Source organism: Polyodon spathula, chromosome 3 (assembly GCF_017654505.1).
Source record: "Polyodon spathula isolate WHYD16114869_AA chromosome 3, ASM1765450v1, whole genome shotgun sequence".
NCBI classification, from domain to species: domain Eukaryota; kingdom Metazoa; phylum Chordata; class Actinopteri; order Acipenseriformes; family Polyodontidae; genus Polyodon; species Polyodon spathula.
The window spans coordinates 41541003-41566735 of NC_054536.1; the positions used below are offsets into that span (position 1 = coordinate 41541003).

Sequence of the window (25733 nt, forward strand, 5' to 3'; positions counted from 1 at the left end):
TTCACTCTGCGGGCCTGCCTGTACACGTCATTGCACTTGATACAGTACCGAATTAGACATAGTCAGTTTGCCCCAAAATGATTCTTAAAGTGGATTCTGTGATTCTTGCAAGCAATCCCCATGGTTATTAGAGGAATGATTTTGTCTGTGGTTTTGATCACTTGATTGGTTGAATATCAGTCATTCCTATAAACGGGTGCATTGTACTTCTAAGTGCAGAAAACATGGCTTTTAGTTTTGTATTCAAAGTATTACAGTCGGCACCACTTTACTGGGACGCCTCAGGAGAAGGAAAAATATCTCAAATAAGCGGCGGTCCTAATTAAACCAGAGGCAGTTGAGACGACCTTAGTCACACTTTTTCGTTTCTACATGAAATGAAAAATCCTGAAATCCCATCTTATCACAAGGTGAGGCACCTGCGATGTTGACTTGCCAACTTTCTTTGCAACAGCAGCCTGAGAAACCACAGGAGACAGCTGGTTTACACAGTTTAGGCAAGCCTCAGCTAGAACTTACTCACTGCACTGTGCTACGCAAACCTCTTGCTCTGAAAAGCGATCGCTGCTCATCATTTGAAATACTGTATTCAAATTAAACAAAGTGACGTCCCAGTTAAACGACATAAATAACATTAGAAAGAACCGTCTCCCAGAGTTGTATCCCATTTAGGCAGAATTATCAGAATCCCGATTATCAGAATCCCGATTAGACAGCGCTGACTGTATATCGATATTAAATGACAGTTACATCTGGTCCCAGGCTCAGATAAAAACAAAATATGTCATAAAAATCAAATACACACTTACCACGATGTGTGCATTGATGTGTGCATATTTAATATAGGAAAATGTGAGATCTACAAAGCAATGGTAGCTGTAGCTGTGTGTACCTTAAGGTCTTTCCTGGAAGACTGTTTACTATTCCAGTATTGATTATATTTATCTCTTACTTCAAAATATTTATTTGGGAGAAACCCAAAGTGTTAGTGCGAAGGGGGGCTAAATAGGTCAGACCTTCTTCATTGTTTAGAACTGATGACAGATCAAGAATTTCTTAAATGAAAACTTCATTTTCTTATTTTTTTCTCTTAAAATTGCAGGACAACAAAGTAAATGGGGTGACGGACTCCACCAGGATTTTGGGCTACTCTTTCCTTCACCCGTCAGTTGTCCCACGGCCCCACATCCAGTCGGTCACTTTGACACCTCAAGATGAGTTCTTCATCCTGGGCAGCAGAGGCCTGTGGGACAGCGTGTCTCCTAGCGAGGCAGTGGAGGCGGTGCGAAATGTCCCGGATGCCTTGGCAGCCGCCAAAAAGCTGTGCACACTGGCGCAGAGCTATGGCTGCAACGACAGCGTCAGCGCTGTGGTGGTACAGCTCAACGTCACTGAGGATTGCTTCTGCTGCTGCGAGCTCAATGGGGTGCCACCCCCCAGCCCGGGCATCTTCCCACCTTCGGTGAGCGTGGTCATCAAGTACAGGCCAGCACAGGCAGACACGCTGGGCATGCCCTCCTCCAGCAGTGGAATGGCGTCTGAGATCAGCAGTGAAATCTCCACCTCAGAGATGAGCAGCGAAGTAGGCTCCACAGCTTCGGATGAGCCCCCGCAAGGAGCTATAATAAATGACCACAGTGGCTCAGCCTGCCCCAGTGAACAGCGCTGCTGTACCCTGCACCCTGTCTGCCTCTCAGGCTCCTTCCAGCGCCAACTCTCAAGCGCCACCTTCTCCAGCGCCTTCTCAGACAATGGGCTGGACAGTGAAGATGAGGAGCCCATCGCCGGCGTCTTCTCCAATGGAAGCCGAGTGGAGGTGGAAGTGGACATCCACTACCTGCGGACTAAGGAGAAGGGGCTCGCCTCCCATCCTCCTCCCCCTGAGGCCTGCGACGAGGGCATCGTGATCAGTGCCAATGAGGAAGAGACGACAGGCAGCGGCATGGTACCTGACAGGACTCTGCTGATTAAGCTACAGAGTGACAGGGGCTGGGCTGGGAGTCTGCGCAGGAAGGGGGATGACTGCTGCATGGGCAGGAGGCGTGGCAACGGCTCTGTTGCCCCCTCGCAGAAGAGCCACAATCTGATTGAAGTGGCCACAGACGCCCCCACCAAAAAGACGGGTGGCTACTTTGCAGCCCCAGCCCAGCCTGACCCGGACGACCAGTTTATCATCCCTCCTGAGTTGGAAGAAGAGGTTAAAGAGATCATGAAGCAACACCAGGAGCAGCAGCAGAGGCAGTGTCAAGCGGACCAGATGCCAGACTACTACGACACACCTCTGTGATGCTGCACAGAAAGTTTAAACTCATTTTTACAGTACCTACCACCCCCAAACACACTATTTTTTTTGTAAAATTCTCAAAAAAAGAAAGAGGAATCAACACTAGTTTTTTTTTTTTGTTGTTGTTGTTGTTTTGTTTTTATTAATGTTATTACTTTACAGTATACAGTAATTCAGTTTTATTTTTTCCGTACCTTATCATTTTATGTATAAAGAAAACAACTTTTTGTTGCAGGGGAGCAGTCATGCTGAATCATTTGTTTGTCTGAAAAACAACAAACAGTATATGACCATGCTTAACTATTAATATAGATAGTGCTTTTAATAAGGTTATTTCTTAAAGCATGGCTTTTGGTCTTAAAAAGTCATAGAAATTTGTAGAAATGTAAAGACTAACTCCTAGGAGTTGCTTAACTCTAATGTGACTTAGTCACTGACATTTACTAATCTTCTCTGAGAGAACAGGTGATTTTCCAATTATTGTAAATATAATAAGTGTTGTATAGTGATGCCTAAAAAGAAAATGTCATGTCAGGTCGGTGACTCAATATGAGAAAAAGGAAACAAAACTTTTTTTGTGACATGCAAGGAAAAAAGTGTGACAAGACTGCATTTGTACTGCTGGCGGCCAATAACTTCTTAAAAACCGAGACTGATTTGTTTCGTCAGCTGGCCTGTTTCTTCTCTTTTTTTTTTTTTTTTTGTTTTTGTTTCTCTCCTTCCGTGTCTACGCACCCATTCACAGTTGATGTCTCTCTTGTCTCCCTTAGTTCTGTCGCCACCAGCATGACTATTGAGTTATCTGTAAGAAGTCTTATTGAAACAGAATACACAAGAAGTTACATTTTTGTTATAATAAATCTAAAATTTCCAAATAATAATTAACTGTGTCATTGATTTATTGAATGAGGGAGGGATCTGTTTTAAGAAGCAGGTTGGATATACTTTAGATTGTGGGAAAGCCACAGCCTACACTAGATGGAGCTTCCGAACAAGAATAAGAGACTTGGCTGTCAACAGATACCCAGTTATGTTCAAATTGTGTTGTGAAATATAAAGAGGACATTTATAAGCACACCGCTTATCCCTAATGTGTTTGCAAAACAGCTTATAAAAAAGACAAAATCCTATTGAAAATGGAATGCTGTGATCTTATATAATCCATGGGGTAACTTTGGCTTCTCATGTGATCATTCTGGTCGCAGTAGTTGACTGCCCCCTACAGCAGCATTCATATATTGCAGCATGGTAAACTGGTACATATTTTTATGATAAACCTAAATAGTAACTTAGCCTTTCATAAAAATTACACCAATAACCGTTTCATGATGTTTTTACTTTCTGTGGAACAATCTTTTATCTTTTGCTGAGGCATTTACAACTTTTATACATTTTATGATACAATTTGTTATACAAAACGAATGTAATCTGGTGTACTTTGTTACTCTACAGTAGGAAAAAGGTGCTTACTTCTAACTGGATGTCCTAATGTGTTTGTCTGAAACTGCTACTAGATGTTGTAAGTAGTTGGTAAGGTTACATTTTGTGTTAATTAATACACAGACCAGTGGATTAAATAGTCTATAGACTAGCAATATAGTGTAGATTAATGAACATTTTATTTATACAAAAAATATATAGTAGTATTTAAATTGACAGTACTTTAAAGAACACTAAATATCAATAGTACATACATATTTTAGATTCAGACAAGAAATATGTAATGTCTAAATTCAGTTTTTAATATTAATGATTCGAGGACAGAGAAACCCCAGCATCCCTTAGCACAGTACAGTGTTGCACTGCATTTCGTAATGGATTGGAAAATATTTTATTTACACCTTCCTGTGGAATCTCGCTGGTCTCTGGAGGCAATTCATACATTCAGCTTGAACTTTACTGCACAACAGCCACTAATGGATGGGAAATCATGATTTGTTTATAAACTTAAAATAAGGCAGTGGCAATAAAGTTTATCCAATCACTTACTTTTAAAAAACCTTTATACCTAAAAAAATATATATATTAAAAATCATGCCTTCCAGCAGCTAGTCCTCTTTATACAAGTGTAGAAACCGGGAAATCAGGATCAATATTTCGTTGATGACGGCGGTGACTGTGATTCCTTTGCTTGCCGTTGTGACTACTTCCCTCAGGTTCAGGCTGATTTTGTTCCAGATACATATCCCTCTGGATAGCCTTGGCAAGCCTGATTGTCAGTCCACAGAGTAACGCCCCCACAAAATACAGAATGGCAGTCATTAGACCAAAGAGGGCAACTGCCGCATCGCTTCCCTGCACACTACAGTTCATCCAGGTGTATCCTTGGCGTGCATACAGGCGTTCCCTTTTCTTACACACATCTGTGGCATTCACCTTAATGACAAAATAGAGGTAAAGGCTAACCGCTACAATGTAGCCCACGCAACCCAGCACGTCGAAGAAAAACTCAACGATAAGCCGCTTTATAGGGATGCTGTAAAGAGGCTTGGCGCCAACTATCAGAAAGAAAAGGGTAATGACACCCATCACAAGGCTGAAAATGACTCCTATGTAAACCCCAGGGGCTCGCATCTGGCTGTACTGCATGTCCAAGTCACGCACCTCCTTCAGCTCTGTGCCCTGGAAAGGGTTGATATCCGAACTCAGGCTAAAACTGCCAGTTGCCAGACCCCCCATTGCTGAGAACCCAGACATGACTGCCTGGGCGACTGCCACACAGATTAGCACCATTAGAGTAGTCCCTATGGCAGCCATGTGAACTATACCTGCAAGGAAATAAAAACAAGATATATTAAATGTAGGGTTTTTAACTATAATAAACATTTGAAAAGCCTTTCATTTCAACTGTAGTTGATGCTTAGCGAGAGCATTTCTTGGAATCTTGTTCAGACAAGGGTATGTCACATGTACGTACATACGACCATCTGCGCTAAATCCCTGAAGCCTGGGTCAAAAATTACATTACAAATTTAATAAACTGCAACATGACTAAATTGTATTGTACCCTTGGAAACAAAAATAAGTCCTGCTTACACTATCACAACTAATATGTTCTAATAGATGTCAATGACGCTGTTAAAGATTTAAACTCACTAAATGAATCTTATGAATGTAATTAAATTTAAATCTCAGTGACTGCTGTAGGTAATTTGGTGTTCTAGTGCTTACAAATCTATAGTCAACAGTGTCAATATAAAGGTCTCAGGGTATTAAGTATAATTTCAATAAGGTAACCATAATCTCAAAATCTTTTTTGTAAATGTTTATTTTCAGATTTTAAAGTTTTTGGAATGTAAAAAACGACTAACACTGTCCTTCTCAGAGGTGAATGGATAAACATGTGCTGCATGTTGTGAATCGTCATTTTAATAAATAATGACTAATCATTTGTTTCATTTTCTCTGCATACATCTGTTTCCTAGATTATTGGGGGGAAAAATGCATTTACAGTCTGATATTTGTTTCACTGGAATGATTTCAAATTATTTCTTATTTAACCAGAACACCATTCTTTTAAAAATTCTCAACAAATATTAAAATTACCAGGGATGGATGTACTAAGATGGGCCAGTCGCATTGCAAACATACCGCAGTTTGCATTTCTTTTGCAACAATTTGCAAAGTATACATTTTGTCATATGTACTGAGAGAAACTATGATAAAATGAAGAGCTGCAATATACTAATTTAAATATATGTTGCGTCATTTTAGTGAGAGCTCCAGCATTGCGAGAGTCGTGTGACATTTTTTGGAATAAATAATGAAAGGCAGTTTAATCCCATCAGATTCTACAGTGGGGGCCCCACCTTCACTGCCAAATAAAAAATGTGTTTCATCAAAAAGCTCGTCAATCATACAGTAGCCCCTCGCTAAACTGGACATGTTTGTCCAACATAAGAAGGTGTCTAAAAATTGCACACGCATACATTTACAGTGTTCAATGTGTTTTAAATGTATAAATCATTGCGCTGAAAGAAGACTAATATGTTTTGGGCAGGTACACATTACATTATGTAAAAAAATATAAATCTGTACAATAGGCCTATACAGTACAGTAGTAAAATCAAATGAATACCTAGCACACTTTTTTTACTATAGCCTGTAGGCTACCGGTAAAACAAAATAAATCATGCTGCTGCATTGTATACATAGGTGTACGATGCGAATAAAAGATTATTTTAAATTGAAAACTAAATGTTAGCATTTAATTATTTTATTAAAACTTGGCCTAATTAGTAACCTAGTCAACTAACACAAAAAAGATCATGGTGCCACATTGACAAGTTACGACACACAACACTACCTTCCCTTCTACACAACATTGCCACCGTACAATCCCACAACCAAGGTAAGTATAGCAAGAGCCAATTCCTTCTTATGGCCTTTATCTCAGACACAAGGGGACTAAGTGAGTTCTAGGTGGTTTAGATCCACAAACACACCATCAAAATGGGTCCACCAGAACACCTGGCAAAGAAATAACATTTCCACCTGATTGTTTACAGCTTTGAGGTAAGCTGCTCTGTAGAGAAGGGCTTCATGCACCACGATCTGAAAATCACTTTTTTTTTTTTTTTTTTTTTTTTATTGGAACATGAACAAAAAAGCTATTTGCAGGTAGATTATAAGGTCACATGCCGGGTTTGTGATGCTTCTACGGCTGCAAGAAAACAAATCAATCTAAGGGCTGAAAGGTGCACTCACCAAGAGGTTTTGAACTTAAAATAATTTGGTCTGAAAGATGCAGGTACCAATTCCTGTACTCTGCAAGAGTAATGTCTAAGAGCCTGAGTCATACACAAGTCTCCTTACTATGTCACTGCTGTAATCAACTCTAGGGAGGTGATGAATTCTCTTTAAATTTTGTGCCAACAGCATTTCACATTTCTTTGGTAGCAATTAAGCAGGTTACTGCACTGTGGAAACCACTGTGGGCTCATCTAGCCATCCACACAGCACTGACTTCCTCAAATTGCCTGCCCTGGCTGCATCACAAGCGAGGTGTAAAGTAAGCTGGGCGGCAACTGCATTGGTCCTAACAAACAAACAAGTTAAGGAAAAGTCTTCTGATGAGGGGAAAAAAAAAAAAAAAGTTAGAAGAAATAGATCTACAATTATTTATTTCAGCAGTTTTTTTGCAACACTCAAAATGTTAATTCAAAAAGTAATTATACCCTTTGATGCTAGTGTAGTATTGTCTACAAGGTTCTAGAAATTTCAATATGATAATGCAGAACCTAATTCTAGAAAAATCTAGAAAATGCTGGATTGTAGATGAACATTCTTAGAGTATAAAAGGGTTAGGCATAGGGTGATTGCTGTCATTACCAATAAGTCAGTATGGGAAAAGAGCTATCTGAAGACCTTAGGCAGAAAGTAATTGAATGTCAAAGCTGGAGAAAGTTACAAAAAGATTTCCAAGCATTTAAGAGAGTATCTCAATTTCAACTATTGTTTCTATTATCAAGAAGTACAAGACTCCTGGTACTGTCACAACGCTTCCTCGGTCTAGAAGAAAGAAGATTCTTTAACCAAGAACAAGCAGAAGAATTGTGAGGAAGGTTAATAACAATCCGAGATTGACTGCCAAAGATATTTAAAGTGAATTGGCTACAAGTGGGACTGGGGTTTCCATTTCAACCATATGTTGAGTAATGCATGGTGAAGGTCTCAATGGTCACAGGCCAAGGAAAAAACCACTCTTAGGAAAACTTCACAAGGACAATTGCTTAAAATTTGCAAAATGGCATTTGCATGATGGATATGAGTTCTGGTCAAAGGTTTTGTGAAGTGATGAAACAAAAATCATGCTATTTGGTCACACTGATAGGCATTACGTTTGCAGAAAGTTTGGCCAGACGTACAAAGAAAACACCATACCTACTATCAAGCACGGAGGTGGCAATATCCTTCTACGGGGCTATTTTTCCCCTCTAATGGCACAGGAAATTTAGTTCCAGTACATGGTAAAATGGATACCAAAAGATACTGGCCAATCATCTGAAGCCATCCGCTTTAAACTTGGTTTAAAGCACAATTGGACCATCCAACACAACAACGATCCAAAGCACACATCAAAATCTACTTCAGAATGGTTGAAGAATAAAATCAAGGTTCTGGAATGGCCTAGTGAAAGTCCCTATCTAAAGCTGATTTACAAGAATGCTGTGCACAAGAGAAGTCCTCAGAATTTGAATGAACTGGAACCATTTTGCGTTGAAGAATGGTCAAAAATCACTAAATAATCATGTCAAAAGCTCATTGACAAATATCCTACTCATTTAAGAGAGGTCATTATTGCTAAAGGTGCCTCAACTGGCTACTAATTTTATTTTCTTTGTCCAGGTACTTCTGAATAAGCATTTTTAGAGTTTTGCAAAAAAAAAAAAAAAAATTATGTAGTAAATAATTGTAGATTAATTATTATTGTAAGGTGACACTGGTTTTATGTTGGGAAATATTTTTAAGAAAAATAAAAAAAACTGAAATATCTTGCTTGCATAAGTATTCAACCCCTGTGCTGTGGAAGCTCCCAGTTTGCACCGATGAAAGAAATTGCCTTAACAAGGACACAATTACCTTACCATTGGCCTCCACCTGTGAACCATTAAAGTTGCTGTCACATTTTCTGGATAAAAACCCAACTGTTGAAGGATTATTGGTAAGGCTGTGAATCTGAAGGAAGATGAAGACCAAATAGCATTCTACAGAAGTTAGAGATAAAGTAATACAAATGCATAGATTAGGGAAAGGGTACAAAATAATATCCAAGTGTTTGGATATCCCAGTGAGCACAGTTGCATCAATAATCAGGAAGTGGAAGCTGCATCACACCACCCAGGCACTGCCAAGAAAAGGCCATCCCTCAAAACTCAGCACTCAAACAAGAAGGAGACTTGTGAGAGAAGTCACAGAGGCGCCAACAATCACTTTGAAGGAGCTACAGAGTTCAGTAGCTGGGAGTGGAGTAATGGTGCACCAGTCAACCATATCAAGAGCTCTGCATAACACTGGCCTGTATGGGAGGGTGGCAAGAATGAAGCCGTTACTCAAAAAGTACGTCTGGAGTTTGCCAGAAAGCATGGGAGTGACCCAGCTGCAATGTGGGAAAAGGTTTTGTGGTCAGATGAGACCAAGATAGAGCTTTTTGGCCAACACTCAAAGCGGTATGTGTGGCACAAACCTAACAAGATACACCATCCCTACAGTACACCAAGTATGTGGTGGCAGCATCATGCTGTGGGGATGCTTCTCATCAGCAGGGACTGCGCATCTTGGTACAATTGAAGGAAGAATGGATGGAGCAAAATACAGGAAAATACTGCAAGAGAATCTGCTTCAGTCCGCTAAAAAACTGAAGCTTGGGAGGAAATTCACCTTTCAGCAGGACAATGATCCCAAGCACAAGGCCAAAGCAACATTGGATTAAGAACAAAAAGGTGAATGCCCTACAGTGGCCCAGTCAAAGTCCTGATCTCTATCCCAATAAGAATCTGTGGCACTATTTGAAAATTGCAGTCCACAAGCGTCGTCCAACCAACCCGAACAACCTGGAGCAAATCTGCCAAGAAGAATGGGCCAAAATCACTCCAACACTGTGTGCAAAGCTGGTACATACTTACCCCAAAAGACTTAAAGCTGTTATTGCAGCGAAAGGTGGCTCTACCAAATATTAATGTGTGGGGGTTAAATACTTATGCAAGCAAGATATTTCAGTTTTTTATTTTTCTTAAAAATATTTCACAATATAAAACCAATGTCACCTTACAATAACTGATTTTGAGTTTCAGTGTTTTAAAATAAAATATCGGCCAGAACAATTTCAATGTAGCATTTGTAATTCAGTAATATGAGAGAATTGGTCAGAGGTCTGAATACTTTTGCAAGGCACTGTGTGTGTGTGTGTATATATATGTGCTTTGTTAAAACACCATGTCGCATTGCTTGCTCTATAGCCTCTGAAATCCTTAACAATGGTACATATACATGTCAACCATTCCGAGCAATGGTACATATTCATAGATGCGATCATGTCTCGCTACTAAGCTTGCAACACATCAAAAATAAAAAGAATATGCCACAAGCACTTTTTCCTCAGCATTAATAAAAATATCAATTGACATCTTTTGTCAATAACTCCACTCCAAAACCACAGGCTAGGGAGAAATAAAGGCCTCAGGAGGACTTGGCCCACCTTCTGCAAGAGTTTTAATTTATTAATTTATTAATTTTAAACATACAAACCATATAAGTATTGTCAATACAGGCCTGCATTGTGTATTGGGAAGGGTTTTACATGTTGAAAAACATATTTATACTTCTACATTGATCTTCCCAAGGGTGACATCTTCTGGCAAAATATGGAACACGCTACCAAAATAACTCCTCTGCACATTCAAATAACCAACATCAACCTTTTATTTAAAAGAAAAATCTACTGAAATGGAAATACTGTATCCAAGGATACAAGATAACTGGACCGGAATAGGGTCAGGTGTTAATAAAATACCATAATCTGTAATCTTGTTTCCTTGTAATTGATTATTTATTTTTGTAATATTATTACTACTAGTATCATGAGTTTTGCAATCTTTCTTTATGACTAAACTAATATAAATAATTTAACAATGCCTTGTGTTTACTAAGTTCATAACTTCTCTGAACAAATATTGCTCATATTTTAAAATAGCTGTGCTGCTACAGTACCTCAGAATATCAGAGTATAATATCTAACATGTTTTTTGTTGGTAGGTATGAAATGAAACCCAAACAAGCCTTTTCCAAAAAAAAAAAAAAAAAAAAAAAAGTGGTCACATTTTCATCCAGGCTCTGCCATTTTCACTGCTGCACTGTTGTAACAAGGCTATAGACACAAAACAGTTTAGTCCTACCCAGGCCTACAATCCCACAATTTGCTGACTAGATGATGCATTTCTAAATTTAATATCAAACTGATAAGACAACCAGATAACCAGATATTTTTAGTTTGCTCAGATTCTGTCAGATTATTATTTTTCAGTGCTCAATAATTGTGGAGACAAGCGCAAGCGAGGGAACACTGCACAGAAATCCTGGTTTTCAATTGTATTACTATTAATGGAAAACTAGACAGAATCAGTATCTGCCTGTTACTGATATGAAATAACGGTAATCAAAAATGGCCCAAAAAAATACAGTAAATCCCCACATTGCATCATATCTACAATTACCTTTATAAAATATTTCTCCAGCAGAGACATCCGCCACATTTTAAAGTGCAGCAGATCAAGAGCATTTTTCAATTAAATTCAATACTGTACAGGTTTATGTATAATGTGTGTGTATTTTATATAGGAAAAGTGATGGCAATATATATTAGGCAATAACTTTGTTAGCTCAGTTTCCTCACAGCTATAGGGAATTGAAAGTGCTCGCTGAAATGTGGCAATTAAACCTACAATACTATACTAGTGTTAAATACTTGGAATCATGTTTCTCCAGGGTGAACAAAAGTCTGGTGTTATTTTGAATGGACGAGTCTTGGAGTATTGGAGTGACTTGCATATCATCTTCTTTTATTAGTATGAGAACAGTACAAGAAACAATCCAGTAAGTCTGTAAGATATTACCTTATTTGATCTCATTTTAAAGAGTAAGTAGTGGGGTTCCGAAAAGTATAGAGTGTTGCTACAACTGTTTAAATAAAGTACCTGTCATTCTTATTTTCATTAACATCCTGACAACTTTTTACACTTACAAATGTACAGTTTGTTTCAAAGCTCTTTTCAAAATGGCTGCTGTAGTGCAGTGGGGTTTGACATCTGTCCTCTAAAATCACTGCAGGAAGCGATAACAAAAAAAAAGCAACATAAGTGCTCTGGCTTTTCTGTTCTGTAGCACATCCTGAGTCGTTATTCCTGTGTTACCAGTTTGACAATTTTAGCAATAATCCATACAGCACCAGTGCACTAGAGCAGACATTTTGAAAATAACTTTGAAATAGACTAAGGTTCTAAGCATAAAGTTGTCAGGATGTTAGTGAAAAGAAATGACAGGTACATTATTTAAAACAGTGGGAATGCAACACGTGGGAATGCTAGATTTTTCAGAACCCCGTTACTTACTTTTTAATGTACAATCAAAACTGTTTTAGCTTAGTAGTAGTGAATAAGAGAGTCAATAGGAAAGCTATGGAAAATTGCAAGTGCACTCATTCAAAAGAGCAGAAGCCTGTTTTGTTTAATATTTTTAAACAAGATAATGAGAATTCTGTAATTTAATTTCAGTCTCATTCAATGGAAATCACCGCCAATCCTTTAAAATCCTAAAATGTCAAAGTAACAGAATTCTTCAAATATAAATCAGATATCAACTTGTGGTATAAGATACTACATTCTCCGGAAAGCAATCTTGAAATTACAAACTTTGTGAAACTACACACATACTTTGGGGCACATGATCCATGATGGCTTTCAAGTTTTGGGGGGAAAGGTTACTAGAAAAGCATTCCCCGGAGGAATACAGAAGCATGGAATGGCATATATGATCGAACTGCTTATAATCAATGCTTTTGACTACCTAGTTTACTCAATTAATAAAACAAAACCATCATACAACATATTCAGACTACTTAAGGCACTTGTTTTTAATAAACTTCTAAAACACCTTATACTTCAGATTTCACCACCTGTGTATCTTTACAATGATATGTATACTCAGTTACATTGTTTGCTGTACAGATGATCTGCATCTTTTTAAATTCAGATGACAATAATGACAGCAGAAGACAGTTCTGTCAAACCTTTACTTTGTTTCATTTAGCAGTAGTGAATCAGTCATAAGCAAAACTCTTGTCTGGCCGGTGAAGCCGATACCAATCCGACAGGTTTTAGATCAGGGAACCCATCCCAAAAACTTCACAAGTTAGTTTCGGTGGGTGTGTTCAAAAGGACTGAAGTTGATCAAACAATAAGTCCAATTCATTTACTGCTTTTTATTTAGTTTTGAAACACGAAACATGCTTTTTTACGCCAATGGTAAAAATGTAATGTTTGTATTGTCCCCTCATCCAAACACTAAGTTTTGGATGATAACACATTTTAAAGATCAACTGCCTTATAGGTTAGTTACTCAAAGATACATTCTATTTTTATTAGAGGTTATTTAATCAAAGATGCATTCTATTTTTAATATATTTTACTCATTTGTATTTATTCAATGCCTTTGGACCATTCAATTTAAATGTTACTAGGGTCCTTACCAACATATCCCATGAACAAGGTCCAGTTCAAGCACATACCTCTCCGTGAGCACACATAAGAGCACTTTGACTGTGGCTTTGCTGGGAGTCTCTCCCTGGAGTCCTCAAAGTAGTCCTCAGGGGCTGGTGATGGTGGCCCTGGATACCTTGGCCCAGAAGCAACTGGTCTTGCATAATGATGTGGCTTAGATCTTTAACAAGGAAGAATATTACAGCTTTAGAAGATTTCCCTTTTTCAGTGTTTTCAAGTTTAGATTTCTATATTCATGCATCTAGCCTCGCACCACAGCCATTAAACAGCCAAGTGTAAAAACAATCAAGCAGGCAGTCACAAGTCAGAAAATATGGGCTGTACACAAATGATGTAAATTCAGTATGGAAAACAGAATTAGGTACACAAATGAAAAGGTTACATCCCTAGCTATAAAACAGTCAATCCTGCTAAATTCAGAAATATTAAAAGAAACTAAATACAATTACAACAACACTGAATAAGATTTATATTCAAAACATTTGTATTTAAAATTGTATGTAAAAATTTAGGAGTAATACAAGGGCTGCTATAAATTACAAGGGCAAACGTCACACTGGTGTTTTCTGATATTAATGGCATTTACATAAAATACAGAGAAGGACAATTGCAAATATATCAACCCAAGAAAAGTTTTTGTTGTATTGCACATTCCAAATCGTAAAAGTTTTCATTGCAAGACCCAAGATTTAATATTGGGTAGTATCTTTGGAAAAGTGTTCTCATTAACAATACTTTGTTATGTGTGCCTGTGTGTGTGAGTTTTGAGGAATGAGGGGAGTTGTGTACTTTTCGGTGTGCATTCATTTTTGTGATCCTGCAAAACTGGAGGTTAGACTCAGGAGGTCTGCAGCTGGCAGATTGACTCACTCAGGTCTTTTGTGGGTCCTGCTAGGGCAGGCTGTGACGAAAAAGAGGAAACCTCTCTTAGGTTCTCAAGTGGGCACTTGTTCTGTCTCTGAGGATTGTAAAGGATATATGGCTTCAGTCACAACTTATGCATTCCACTACCTCCCTTGTGACCTAACAATCAGACCTTAATTAATGTCATCTGTAAGGAACACTACAAATAAAATCAATTTAGCAATACAGAAACTTCTTGATTACTTTTTCCTAAAGCAACACTGAAATAAGTTTGGAAAGTGACTTTTCTTGTTTCAATTACTTTTTTAAACAAAATTAAATTTCATTCAAAACATCAGGGTATACTGTAGACAGACCAATTGAGATTCTCATTTCATTAAGAAACGTACAAGTGTATCGTGCATGGGAGGCTTAGTAAACCAGATTGGAGGCATTATAATAACAGATTCATTTTTTAATTTGACTTGCACTACATGTTTATTAGTTAAAGCTGAACTAATTGCATGTAATGAATTAATTTAATTATGCAAATGAAATTATGCTATTGAAAGTTCAAAATAAAACCCCAAATAAACAAAATCACAAAGACTCAGTACCCTTTGTACTAATCTGGTGAATTTCTATTTGTGACTACGGCCATGGTCAAAAGTTTTGTATTGCTCTATACAATTAACTAATTTTGCTTCATAAAGTCAAATGAAACCTGCTGAATAATGTAACATATTGAATTACATATCGCTTTGTGGTTTTCCATATACTTAATGAAAAACTGTCAAATTAAAAAATGTGACATTTCGAAATCCAAACATAAATACTGTATCCCTATTACAGGTTTCAGTAGACTTTTGCAATATAATTTCTTTGATTACATGATAAACAGAACATCTAAATTTTGTTCAAATGTATTTATTTATTTATTTTTTGATTAGTTGTCTCAATCCTAAAATAATAGGTGATGCTAAACTTTTGGCCAGAGCTGTACAGTAGTTCCCTTTCAAGTACCAAAAAATAAATCGCTGTTATTAGTTTTTACCAATTAAGTATTTGTGCATTACAGTCTGTTGGTTACATCCCACTGCGGCCTTGTGCCCCGTGTGAAGCCACAAAGCTTGTGTCGCTCCTTCCCAGGGATCAAGCAAAATAAGTCGGCTGACTTTGTGCTCTAGTCTGCAATAGCTCCGACTGGAATTTATTTCTCATTCTGGCTTAGGCTAAAATTACAAGATGGTTTGCATATTTTATAGAATTGTTACAATTACTCTATTTTGTTGAGAAATTTTCATTCTGTTTTTTTCTGTTTTCAGAGACTAAGTGCAGCCTATCTGCAACGTGGTGCTGTGAGCGCACGTGTAGTGAGAGCAGCTGCTGCTGTGTTTTAGCTGCAGGTAGTTCACCTGGCCTTGCAGAATTTTTTACAGAGGGTTTGAGGGAGACATGTGCTTGCCCATACAGACAACACAACAGTGGCGGCTTATATCAACCACCAGGACGGCCTCAGGTCACCCAGTCTCCGTCGTGTGGCCTGCAAGCTTTTGATCAGAGCACACGAGAACCTCCTCTCACTACAGGTAGTACACTTGCCTGGGGTGACAAACTGGCCGACGGACCTCCTCTCAAGGTCCCCAGTACCTCCCAGGAATCAACCCACTGTCCCCTCTGGTTCTCCATAACAGGAGGCGGGGACCCATTGGCAGTAGATGCCTTGGCACACCAGTGGCCAAGGCAACTGTTATATGCCTTCCCACCGCTCGCCCTGCTCCCACTGTGGCTGGAGAAAATCAGGCAGGACTGGGCAAAGCTGCTCCTAGTAGCCCCTTATTGGTCCAGGAAACGCTGATGCAGCTCCTGAGCAGCCAGCCATGGGTCTGCCCAAGCATCGTAACCTCCTCAGTCAGGCATGGGGGGCCGTATGGCATCCCTACACATCAAGCCTGCAGCTCTGGGTTTGGCCCCTGAACGACCATATTCAAAAAGCAGACCTTAAATAAACCATTTTGTTTGTTAACTACACATTCAAAAGTATCTTGAATTGGAGGGACTTTAAAATCAGATTTTTTACTCTGTGACGCGAACAAGCATGCCCTTTCTATTACTTGCAGCCATGGGTTCTACATTATATTATTACGCTCTGCTACAGATCAGGAAGAAAGAAATGTAAAGGTAAAAAAGACAAGCTCATGTATCACTGTTTAAGAAAGAGGAATGATAATCATATGCAATGGTCTTAAATGTGACCTGTTCTGAGAAACTAGAATAGGCATACTTATCTGATGCAGGAAGATTCATTGCACCATGTGAATGACCCATATGTCATGTTATAAATGTATACAACACTACAAATTCAAATGGAAAGTCACACTCCTCCAGACACTCACCTTCTTGAAAAGTCACCTACCTGTCACTGGAAGCTGCAGGTCCTCCCTGATGTGGGTCTCTTGCTTCCCGGTCTCTTTTGTCTCTGTGACGCCTAGTCTGGTGGTTTCTGTCTGGATTCCCGGACAGCCGATCCACGCGAGACATCCTTGAACTTTGACTGGTTTTCTTTGAGACTTCTTTATAGCTATAGATGTGAAATTTTTTTTTTTTAAAAAAAGGTGGTTTATTCACCTCATCTCTCAAACAACAACAACGTTATGCTAATGTATTATTTGTCAGTAACCGGCTTTGTATCACAAATGTAACCTTTAAACACACACATCAGTAAAACACAACTGAGATAAAGTAAAACAATTATTAACTGGTTATCAATCCTAGTAGCCATTCACAACTGTTTTTATCCTGTCAGCAGCCTAATAGTGGCTATAATTGTATTTCTTTCTTTTTATTATTAGCCAGAAGGTACTGCTGTTGAATTTTTACCTGAGCCCGTACAGTACATTTTCAAATAACGTAATTCTTCAACTTCACAAATCTCTGTTGTCTGACATATTTCTTAGATGTACAGTCGCAGACAAAAGTATTGGCATTCTACACTTTATATAAGATAACTCAAGAACATGTTAAATACAAGCATTAAGTGGACATTAATCATTAAATACAACAAAGCCCAAAATACAATTTCTGGTACTTTAACAAACCATCTTTATAAAAATAAAAAACAGCACTTAAGCAATTTCAAATATTTACTCATGACAATGTACCTTTGCATTAAGTCTGTAAAATGTAATACAACTAATTAAATATATTACTTGACTGAAAACCATTACACAGTTATTAAGCTACATTATAAAGTCAATAGCCAGAAAAGGAGATATGTATTTCCAACATCTGTTGAAGAAAGTTTTGACAACACAGCAGATGATGGTCAAGACATAGGGACTACAGAACAGTATCAATGGAATACCAAAATCCACAAAATCAGAGCAATAATCAACAAATACCATAGAACAAATTCAACTCAAACGCTTGAAGGAAGTGGACTTCCAAAGAAAAGTACGTGTACAGCAGGAAAGAGAACTCTACTATACACACATCTATACAAGCACTCATTTTGTGCAGTTGAACAAAACTTATTTTTCTTGTTGATTTGCTGCGACCCACCAACTTAGAGACACACTTGGCCGCACACTGTCAATTTCTGAGTAAAATAGTTTATTAAACAAACATTTTATTGAACAAACCAAAAACCACGACGCGTTTCGACACAATGTGTCTTCTTCAGGTAGTTAATTATGAGTATTCAAGGAAACCACCCTAGCTTATATACAGAGATGATACAATCATTCAGTTAACTGCACTTATATAGCTATCAATTAATTAGCACTAGACATGACATTATTGCCGTTTAACATTTTAAATTATCACAATTAAAAGTTAGAAATCCAACGTTTAAGATCTAGTTAACGATTCGTTCTCTGTTAATCTACGTGATATCAATTACATGTCTCTATTAAGAATACTAAGCAAACATCATAATTCATATTCAATTTATCACATTAGCTTCTCATTTTAATTCATCTTACAGAACAATTCTATCAATATTGGAAGCAATCAAAATATGCTCATTGTCACTGATAATCACAATAGTTATAATTAATAGTTACACTGTGTCAATTAAAGATAAGAACTCAAATCCAAACATTCACTCCGACCATCTGGTTCCATGGTCCTGAGAGTGAACATCCAATAAGCGTCTCACTAGTAATTTCAGATTCACTAGAGTGATCATTAACAGTAAAATATATAATAATATATATATATATATATATATATATATATATATATATATATATATATATATATATATATATATATATAACCATATTTCATTGTGAATAAACACAATATAGTATTTTTTAGAGATAAGCATATTGAGTAGGCTATGTCAATAAAACGCAAAACGAAAAGCCAACAGCTTTATCAACAAAATAAACTAGTCTCGTGTAATTATCGAACCTGTCGTAGACTCACGGTCGACCAGCTCTTTACTGGAAAGGATACTGATAACAGGTCTGCAAACAACTAACCCAGTGAAATTGTAAACACAAACAACAAACACAGAAGGCGGAGTTGTCAGACCAGTCTTTCCAGCGTTTGTTACTTCGTATGAAGTTCCAGGGAATCTCAAACACAAAATAAAAATAAAGAAAACGCAATTGTGTTTTACCTAGTTAAGTATAAATAATGCGAGAATTTGTAAAATTCTATTACCTAATCGAAGAACGTCTGCATCTAATTCACCTGTGATTGTATCTACTGCGTACGGAAACTCACAATTCACCTGTTACTGTAATAATATTAAGTCACTAAATTACTCCCTCTAACATAATCAAGATAAAGTTAATATATGTACATTTTTTTGTAACTCGTTTACTAATATTTTAAAAAATATATATGAAAGCTTATTTTGAACACACTTTATAAATCTTTGAACTTACCTTTTTTTTTCTCCCTCGGGTTCCAAAAAACAAAACCCAACTCCGATCTCGCGAGCTCTTAAGTGTCCTACCCTGCTAGGTGTAATTGAGAAGTCGTCAGGTAGAGGTGCAAAGCTGTTAGCAACATATCAGACATAGTTACCGACCGAAGGAAACGCGACAGTAAAATTGCAAGTGTGTAATGTTACGAACCAAACGCTTACATTAAAGTTATGATGCAGTTAGATTATGTGATAGATCTTGATGGTAGTCAGTTCTGTGTTGTTTTCTTCTCAAGAGCTGTGGCTTAACCCTGATGCCCCTCTATCACCGGTAAATATGTCACCTATGTGTGATGTGCCAGGTAAAAAGTAGCTGTAAAAGACAGCATACAGGTATATAAGACCGGGCAATATTACGTTCCAGAAAAAGCTGTTGCTACCGATTGCTCCGATATTGTATTTTTTTTTTTATTATTTATCTGCTGGGGTCTGCGTAAATGTATGAAGCAGGTGGGACCATCAGGGATCAAAGGGAACAGCTGCATAATTTTATATATTCGAAGTTAAAACAAAAACAGTTAAAGGCAGCATTGGAGTTATTGCATAACTCAAAACCGGTGTCCTGTTAATTTGTGGTATGAGTTCAAAAGTGGTACGCCGTGTATTGCTTTTGCACAGTCATGCATAAATTATTTCAGCTCAGAAAACAAGGAAACGCCCTTCTGAACGGTGTACAGTGTACTGAGTTACACGTACCGCATTCTGACGATGGGTCACTTTCTGCCCCTACAAAAAATAAAAAAATAAACAAATAAATGAATAAATAAAGTAACGCTTCGTGTCCTTTTAAAGCTTTCCGTGTGCCAACTCTAAAACACATTTCTGTGTGGATGGTAAAGGGCAGGGGAGTGCCAATAGATTGACTGCTAATATACCCTGTGCTTCCTGCAAAACAAAACACACCTTTCTGTTGACTTGAGCTGACAACCCTACAGTTCACCCATCCTGGGGTAATCCGCAGAAACGAATACTAAACTAGAGGGACTGTTCGTAAAGCTTTAATGTTTTGTTTTTAAAAGTTTTATGATAAATAAAGCATGCAGTACGTCCAACTTTCTGCTATGCCCCCTCATTATTGTGTAAAGCAACTGAACGGTAGCTTTCTTTTTGTTGGCTGTTGTCCTGTATTGGCTGACTTGACTGTTAATGACATCTGGTTTATTTATATTTAACTAGCGTGATATATAAATGTTCCATAAGGTCAGGCTCTTCCAGCACGTACTCATTCTGTAAGTGAAAGGTCTACAAAGAAAGGTCGGTAACGTTATCTTTTCTTTCATTAATTACGTTTTAAATGTTTATTTGCTGCACAAATTAATGCATATTATATTGCCAATATGCGGATCATCTCAGACAGTAGTATATTACAAATTATTGTCATTATGCCTATAGTTGTAAACACGCATGGTATTTGATTAATTATATAATTCAATCGTTATCTTGACAGTTGACCTAACGTACGCATTAGGTTACGCAGCCTACGTGCTCAGCTTTAACATCTGTTGCTTTATTTTATTTTCGTAAATGCATTTATAGAAATTACTGTAATATGTTGTTTTTAACTATATTGATTTACATTAAAATGACCCATGCTTGCATTGATTATTATTATTTTTTTTTTTTTTTTTTATTTGGACGTCCTTTAAACATAGCACAGTATTATTCAATTTTGTTGTGTCGCATACGCAATGCAAATGCACTTTATTGATCATCCTATTAATTTATGAAATTGGGCAATCTATTGTTCAATATGTATTGTTTAACACATGATTTGAGTTCTTCCATTTACCTTGGGTCACACGCTGGACGGGCATGCCAACTTTCAGGTAATCACATGTGCCCTGGCAATTAATTAGCTACATTCCATCCTGTTTAGTAACTTTTTTTGGAACCCAGACACTACGTTGCAGTTTTCACTATAGGTAACACAGTATAGTGTGCGGGCGGGCGGGAGGCTATTGTCTGCACTGCATGTGAATTTGGGTTATTTTCTTACCCGATGTTTTAGGTTAGTGTATTCTATATATAGGAGTTTCTGACGGGGTTGGTGAAGCCCAAAGTGCCTGTCAAAATGTGCCTATAGTGGCTAGACCTAGTACACCTGTCAAGAATTTATATAGCAGTACAGTCTTTGTGCACCCGCTCCTCCTCTTGACAGTCTTCAACAAGAAAGTTGTTATGGAAATTCACGCCTTCAAACGCACATAGAGTATGCTGATATTCTGGAAGACGAGATCTCTTTTCAAAGCGCATAGAAAAAAAATAATCAGCATGCGAATCGCTCGCAGCCAAAAGGAGCAGGTTTAGCATAGGCTTGGAGTTTCGCCTGTTGATATTTACTTCACAACCAGAATAATCTTTTTAGGATAATATCTCTTAAATTGTTAGAATATGCAGTTTGAATATGCAAACTATTAAAATACAGACTACACTTAAACACATATACTTTTAATAATGGTCACCCATTGTTGTTTTTCATTATTACTACAGTGTTCCTCAGTTGTACTCGTTATTTTTGCAAATACTGCCGTAACTATGGTAAACACTTCAAAATACTATAATACTATATCCACTTTTATATTTTCAATTTGTACTTTAGAATACTTAATGCATTTATAATCATTATAGTAAATACTGACAGTTAATTAATTATATATTTACCACACGTTGCTACTAGAAATGATAGTAATTACGTTACTATCAGTATCGCTATTTCAGTTATATGCCATGAAGATGACACTTGCTGTGACTCTGTTGTCATTTTTTATACACAAGTAAGCTTAATTAATTTGAAAAATGTCTTGAACGATACAGTAAATTCCTACACTACTTGGTTTGATTGAATGAGTAGTACACAAGCTTTACCCTGCTAACTTCCTCTATTTCTTCCCAGCGACAGCGAGTGGGAGAAGTACAGGCGTGGAAAAGTACAGAGCAGTTTCGAAGCAGAAAGGAGAAATTGCATCTTGAATTGCTTTAATCAGAAAACGGAGGACATTGGGGAAACACAGCAGCAGCTCAAAGTCAAACAGCCGCGTGTGTTTTTCTGATAACAAACAAGCTGAAACTCGGAGCAGCTGATTCAAATTCAGCGCCGTTTTGAGACACGGGCGAGGGGAGGAGCCGACAGCACAGCAGAACAACGCAGTTAAACGAGGCAGTCTTCCCAGCGACAGCGAGTGGGAGAAGTACAGGCGTGGAAAAGTACAGAGCAGTTTCGAAGCAGTTTGAAAGCAGGTTGACGGCTGCAGAAGAAACTAAACTTAAAAAAAAAAAAAACCCTCAACATGGTCTTCAAGCCAGTAATCTGTGACACCTGCTTGATGTGGGAAATCCGAGAAAACCCAGCGGAGCTAAACCAAGTGTGCGTAAAGTGCCGCGCGATCCAGGATTTGCATAAACTAGTAAGTATGCTAGAAATGGAGCTGGAAGAAGTGAGACAGCAACAGGATCTTGAGGAACTGGCACACCCACAATTCATGGAAGTCTGCATCACCCCTAACAGACTGAAAGCCACCAGGGAGATAGAAGGTCAGAACAGCTGGGTTCAGGTAGGCAGAAGCAGGGAAAAAAAGAAACTTCCTCAAACACAACCACCAGAAATCAAAACAACCAACAGATTTGAGTCACTTCAGAATTTTGATGAGCAGAACCAACAACAAGAGAATGAAAGGAACAACATCCAGGACCCTATTGACAGTGGTGACCAGACAGCAAAAAGAAGGGAGGTCATGATTGTTGGGGACTCCATATTGAGAAACACAGCAAGTTCAATTCGCAGTTTGGACCCCCTTACTACAACAGTGTGCTGCCTTCCGGGAGCCTCGGTCAAGCACATCACTGAGAACGTGGACAGGCTCCTAGAACGAACAGGAGACGACCCGGTAGTAGTCGTCCACATCGGTACAAACAACATTGGAAGAGACAGACCAAAATCCCTGCAAAACAAATTCAGAGAGCTAGGAAGGAAATTAAAAGAGAAAAACAAAACTGTGGTATTTTCTGGTATACTACCCGCACCTTGCAAAGGACCATATGGACAGCTGGAAATAATTAATCAAAACGAATGGCTGAAGACGTGGTGCACACGGGAAGGCTTCACCTATCTTGATCATTGGACCACATTCTACAACGAGGACTATCTGTATAGACGGGATGGACTGCATTTAAATAACAAGGGAACTAGTCTACTCGGAGAAAAGATCCTCGAGCAGGTTCGGAAGCATTTAAACTAGAAAGGAAGGGGGGAGAAATCAACAAAAAAACAGAAGGGAGACCGCATCAAAACAAGAACAACAACTCAGGTAAGACAACCATTAAATGTATTTATCTAAATGCTAGAAGTATCAGAAACAAAATTCTAGAACTTGAAGCTACTGCACTAACAGGTAACTATGATGTGATAGGTGTTACAGAAACGTGGTTATCTGAGAGTGATGGGGACGAATATAATATTTGTGGGTATACACTGTATAGGAAAGACAGGCAGGACAGAAGAGGAGGAGGGGTAGCGCTATACATAAGAAACAGTCTTGAAGCCCAGGTGTTAAACCTGGACAAAGAAAATAAAACCGAATCAATATGGGTCAGAATAACAGACAAAAATTCAAAGGGCATAATAATAGGAGCATGCTATAGACCGCCAGATTCAGACGGTGAGCACAATAATCTGTTATACAATGACATTAGAAATGTGTGTAGCAAAGGAGAAGCCATACTAATGGGGGATTTCAACTTCCCCCAAATAAAATGGGAAAACCCGGTGGGTAGCGCGAAGGATGAAATAGAAATGGTGGAAATGACAAATGACTGCTTCCTAACACAATTTGTGAAGGCACCCACTAGAGGGGAGGCATGCCTTGATTTAGTCTTTTCAAATAACGAAGATAGAATAACTAAAACAGAGGTCAGAGAACCACTGGCAAACTCAGACCACAACATGGTCTCATTTGAAGTGTTTTTTAAATCCCCAAAAGTAAAGACTAAAGCTAAGGTTTACAATTTTAGAAAAGCAAACTATGAAGGTATGAAACAGAGACTAACAGAAGTAGATTGGAGTAAAATAGAGAAAACACCCACAGAAGAAGGATGGTTGTTCTTCAAAAATGTAGTACTAGAGGCGCAAAACAATTATATCCCTAAAGTAGACAAATCTAAATGTAAAACTAAATTGCCAAAATGGTTTAATAGATCAATTAAAAAAAATATTCAGCGAAAAAAGGCACTTTACAGAGCATTAAAAAAGGACCAAAAAGAAAGTACGCAGAAAGAGTACACAGAACTGCAAACGCAAGTCAAAAAGGAAGTTAGAAAGGCCAAGAGAGAAATAGAAATGAACATTGCTAAGGGAGCTAAAACCAATTCCAAAATGTTTTTCCAATATTACAACAGCAAGAGAACATTCAAAGAGGAGATTAAATGTTTAAGAGATACAAATGGCAAAATCGTAGAGGAAGAAAAAAAAATAGCAAATATGTTAAATGATTACTTTTCACAAGTTTTTACAAAGGAAGATACTGACAACATGCCCCACATGTCATCCAGTTCCTATCCAGTTTTAAATAACTTTAGCATAACTGAGGCAGAAGTGTTAAAGGGACTAGGAGCTCTTAAAATAAACAAATCCCCTGGGCCGGATGAGATCCTCCCAGTAGTACTCAAAGAAATGAAAGAAGTAATTTACAAACCGCTAACCAAGATCATGCAGCAGTCTCTTGACACAGGGGTGGTACCGACAGACTGGAAAATTGCAAACGTAATACCGATCCACAAAAAGGGAAACAAAACTGAACCAGGTAACTACAGACCAGTAAGCCTGACTTCTATTATATGCAAACTTATGGAAACTATAATAAGATCCAAAATGGAAAATTACCTATATGGTAACAGGGTACTGGGAGACAGTCAACATGGTTTTAGGAAAGGGAGATCGTGTCTAACTAACTTGCTTGATTTTTTTGAGGATGCAACATCGATAATGGATAATTGCAAAGCATATGACATGGTTTATTTAGATTTCCAGAAAGCTTTTGACAAAGTCCCGCACAAAAGATTAATTCTCAAACTGAACGCAGTTGGGATTCAAGGAAACACATGTACATGGATTAGGGAGTGGTTAACATGTAGAAAACAGAAAGTACTGATTAGAGGAAAAACCTCAGAATGGAGTGTGGTAACCAGCGGTGTACCACAGGGATCAGTATTAGGTCCTCTGCTATTCCTAATCTACATTAATGATTTAGATTCTGGTATAGTAAGCAAACTTGTTAAATTTGCAGACGACACAAAAGTAGGAGGAGTGGCAAACACTGTTGCAGCAGCAAAGGTCATTCAAAATGATCTAGACAAGATTCAGAACTGGGCAGACACATGGCAAATGACATTTAATAGAGAA

General features: G+C 38.0%; 2 protein-coding genes across 6 annotated transcripts in view; one reads left to right on the forward strand and one right to left on the reverse strand.

Annotated features, from left to right (window-relative positions):
* The window catches only part of LOC121313097 (PH domain leucine-rich repeat-containing protein phosphatase 1-like), a 133286-nt gene extending 130121 nt beyond the window's left edge, over positions 1-3165 (forward strand). Inside the window, exon 17 of the mRNA XM_041245259.1 lies at positions 1103-3165. Within this exon, the coding sequence (XP_041101193.1) occupies positions 1103-2287 (1185 nt within the window). The 3' untranslated portion in view covers positions 2288-3165. The remainder of the gene's footprint in view (positions 1-1102) is intronic.
* On the reverse strand, positions 2991-19679 carry LOC121313098 (MARVEL domain-containing protein 3-like). 5 transcript variants are annotated; one of them, XM_041245265.1, is made up of 5 exons: positions 19299-19679; positions 16817-16981; positions 13527-13717; positions 4889-5052; positions 2991-4660 (listed from the first exon to the last, which is right to left on the reverse strand). In XM_041245265.1, the coding sequence occupies exons 2-5, from the start codon at positions 16939-16941 to the stop codon at positions 4343-4345; spliced, it is 798 nt and encodes a 265-aa protein (XP_041101199.1). In that variant the 5' UTR covers positions 16942-16981; positions 19299-19679; the 3' UTR covers positions 2991-4342. The 5 variants fall into 5 exon arrangements, with proteins under 5 accessions (XP_041101199.1, XP_041101194.1, XP_041101198.1 ...); XM_041245260.1 differs by having other exon boundaries at positions 2991-5052; XM_041245264.1 differs by having other exon boundaries at positions 2991-5052; positions 13566-13717; positions 19299-19673.
* Between the last annotated feature and the right edge of the window lie 6054 nt (positions 19680-25733).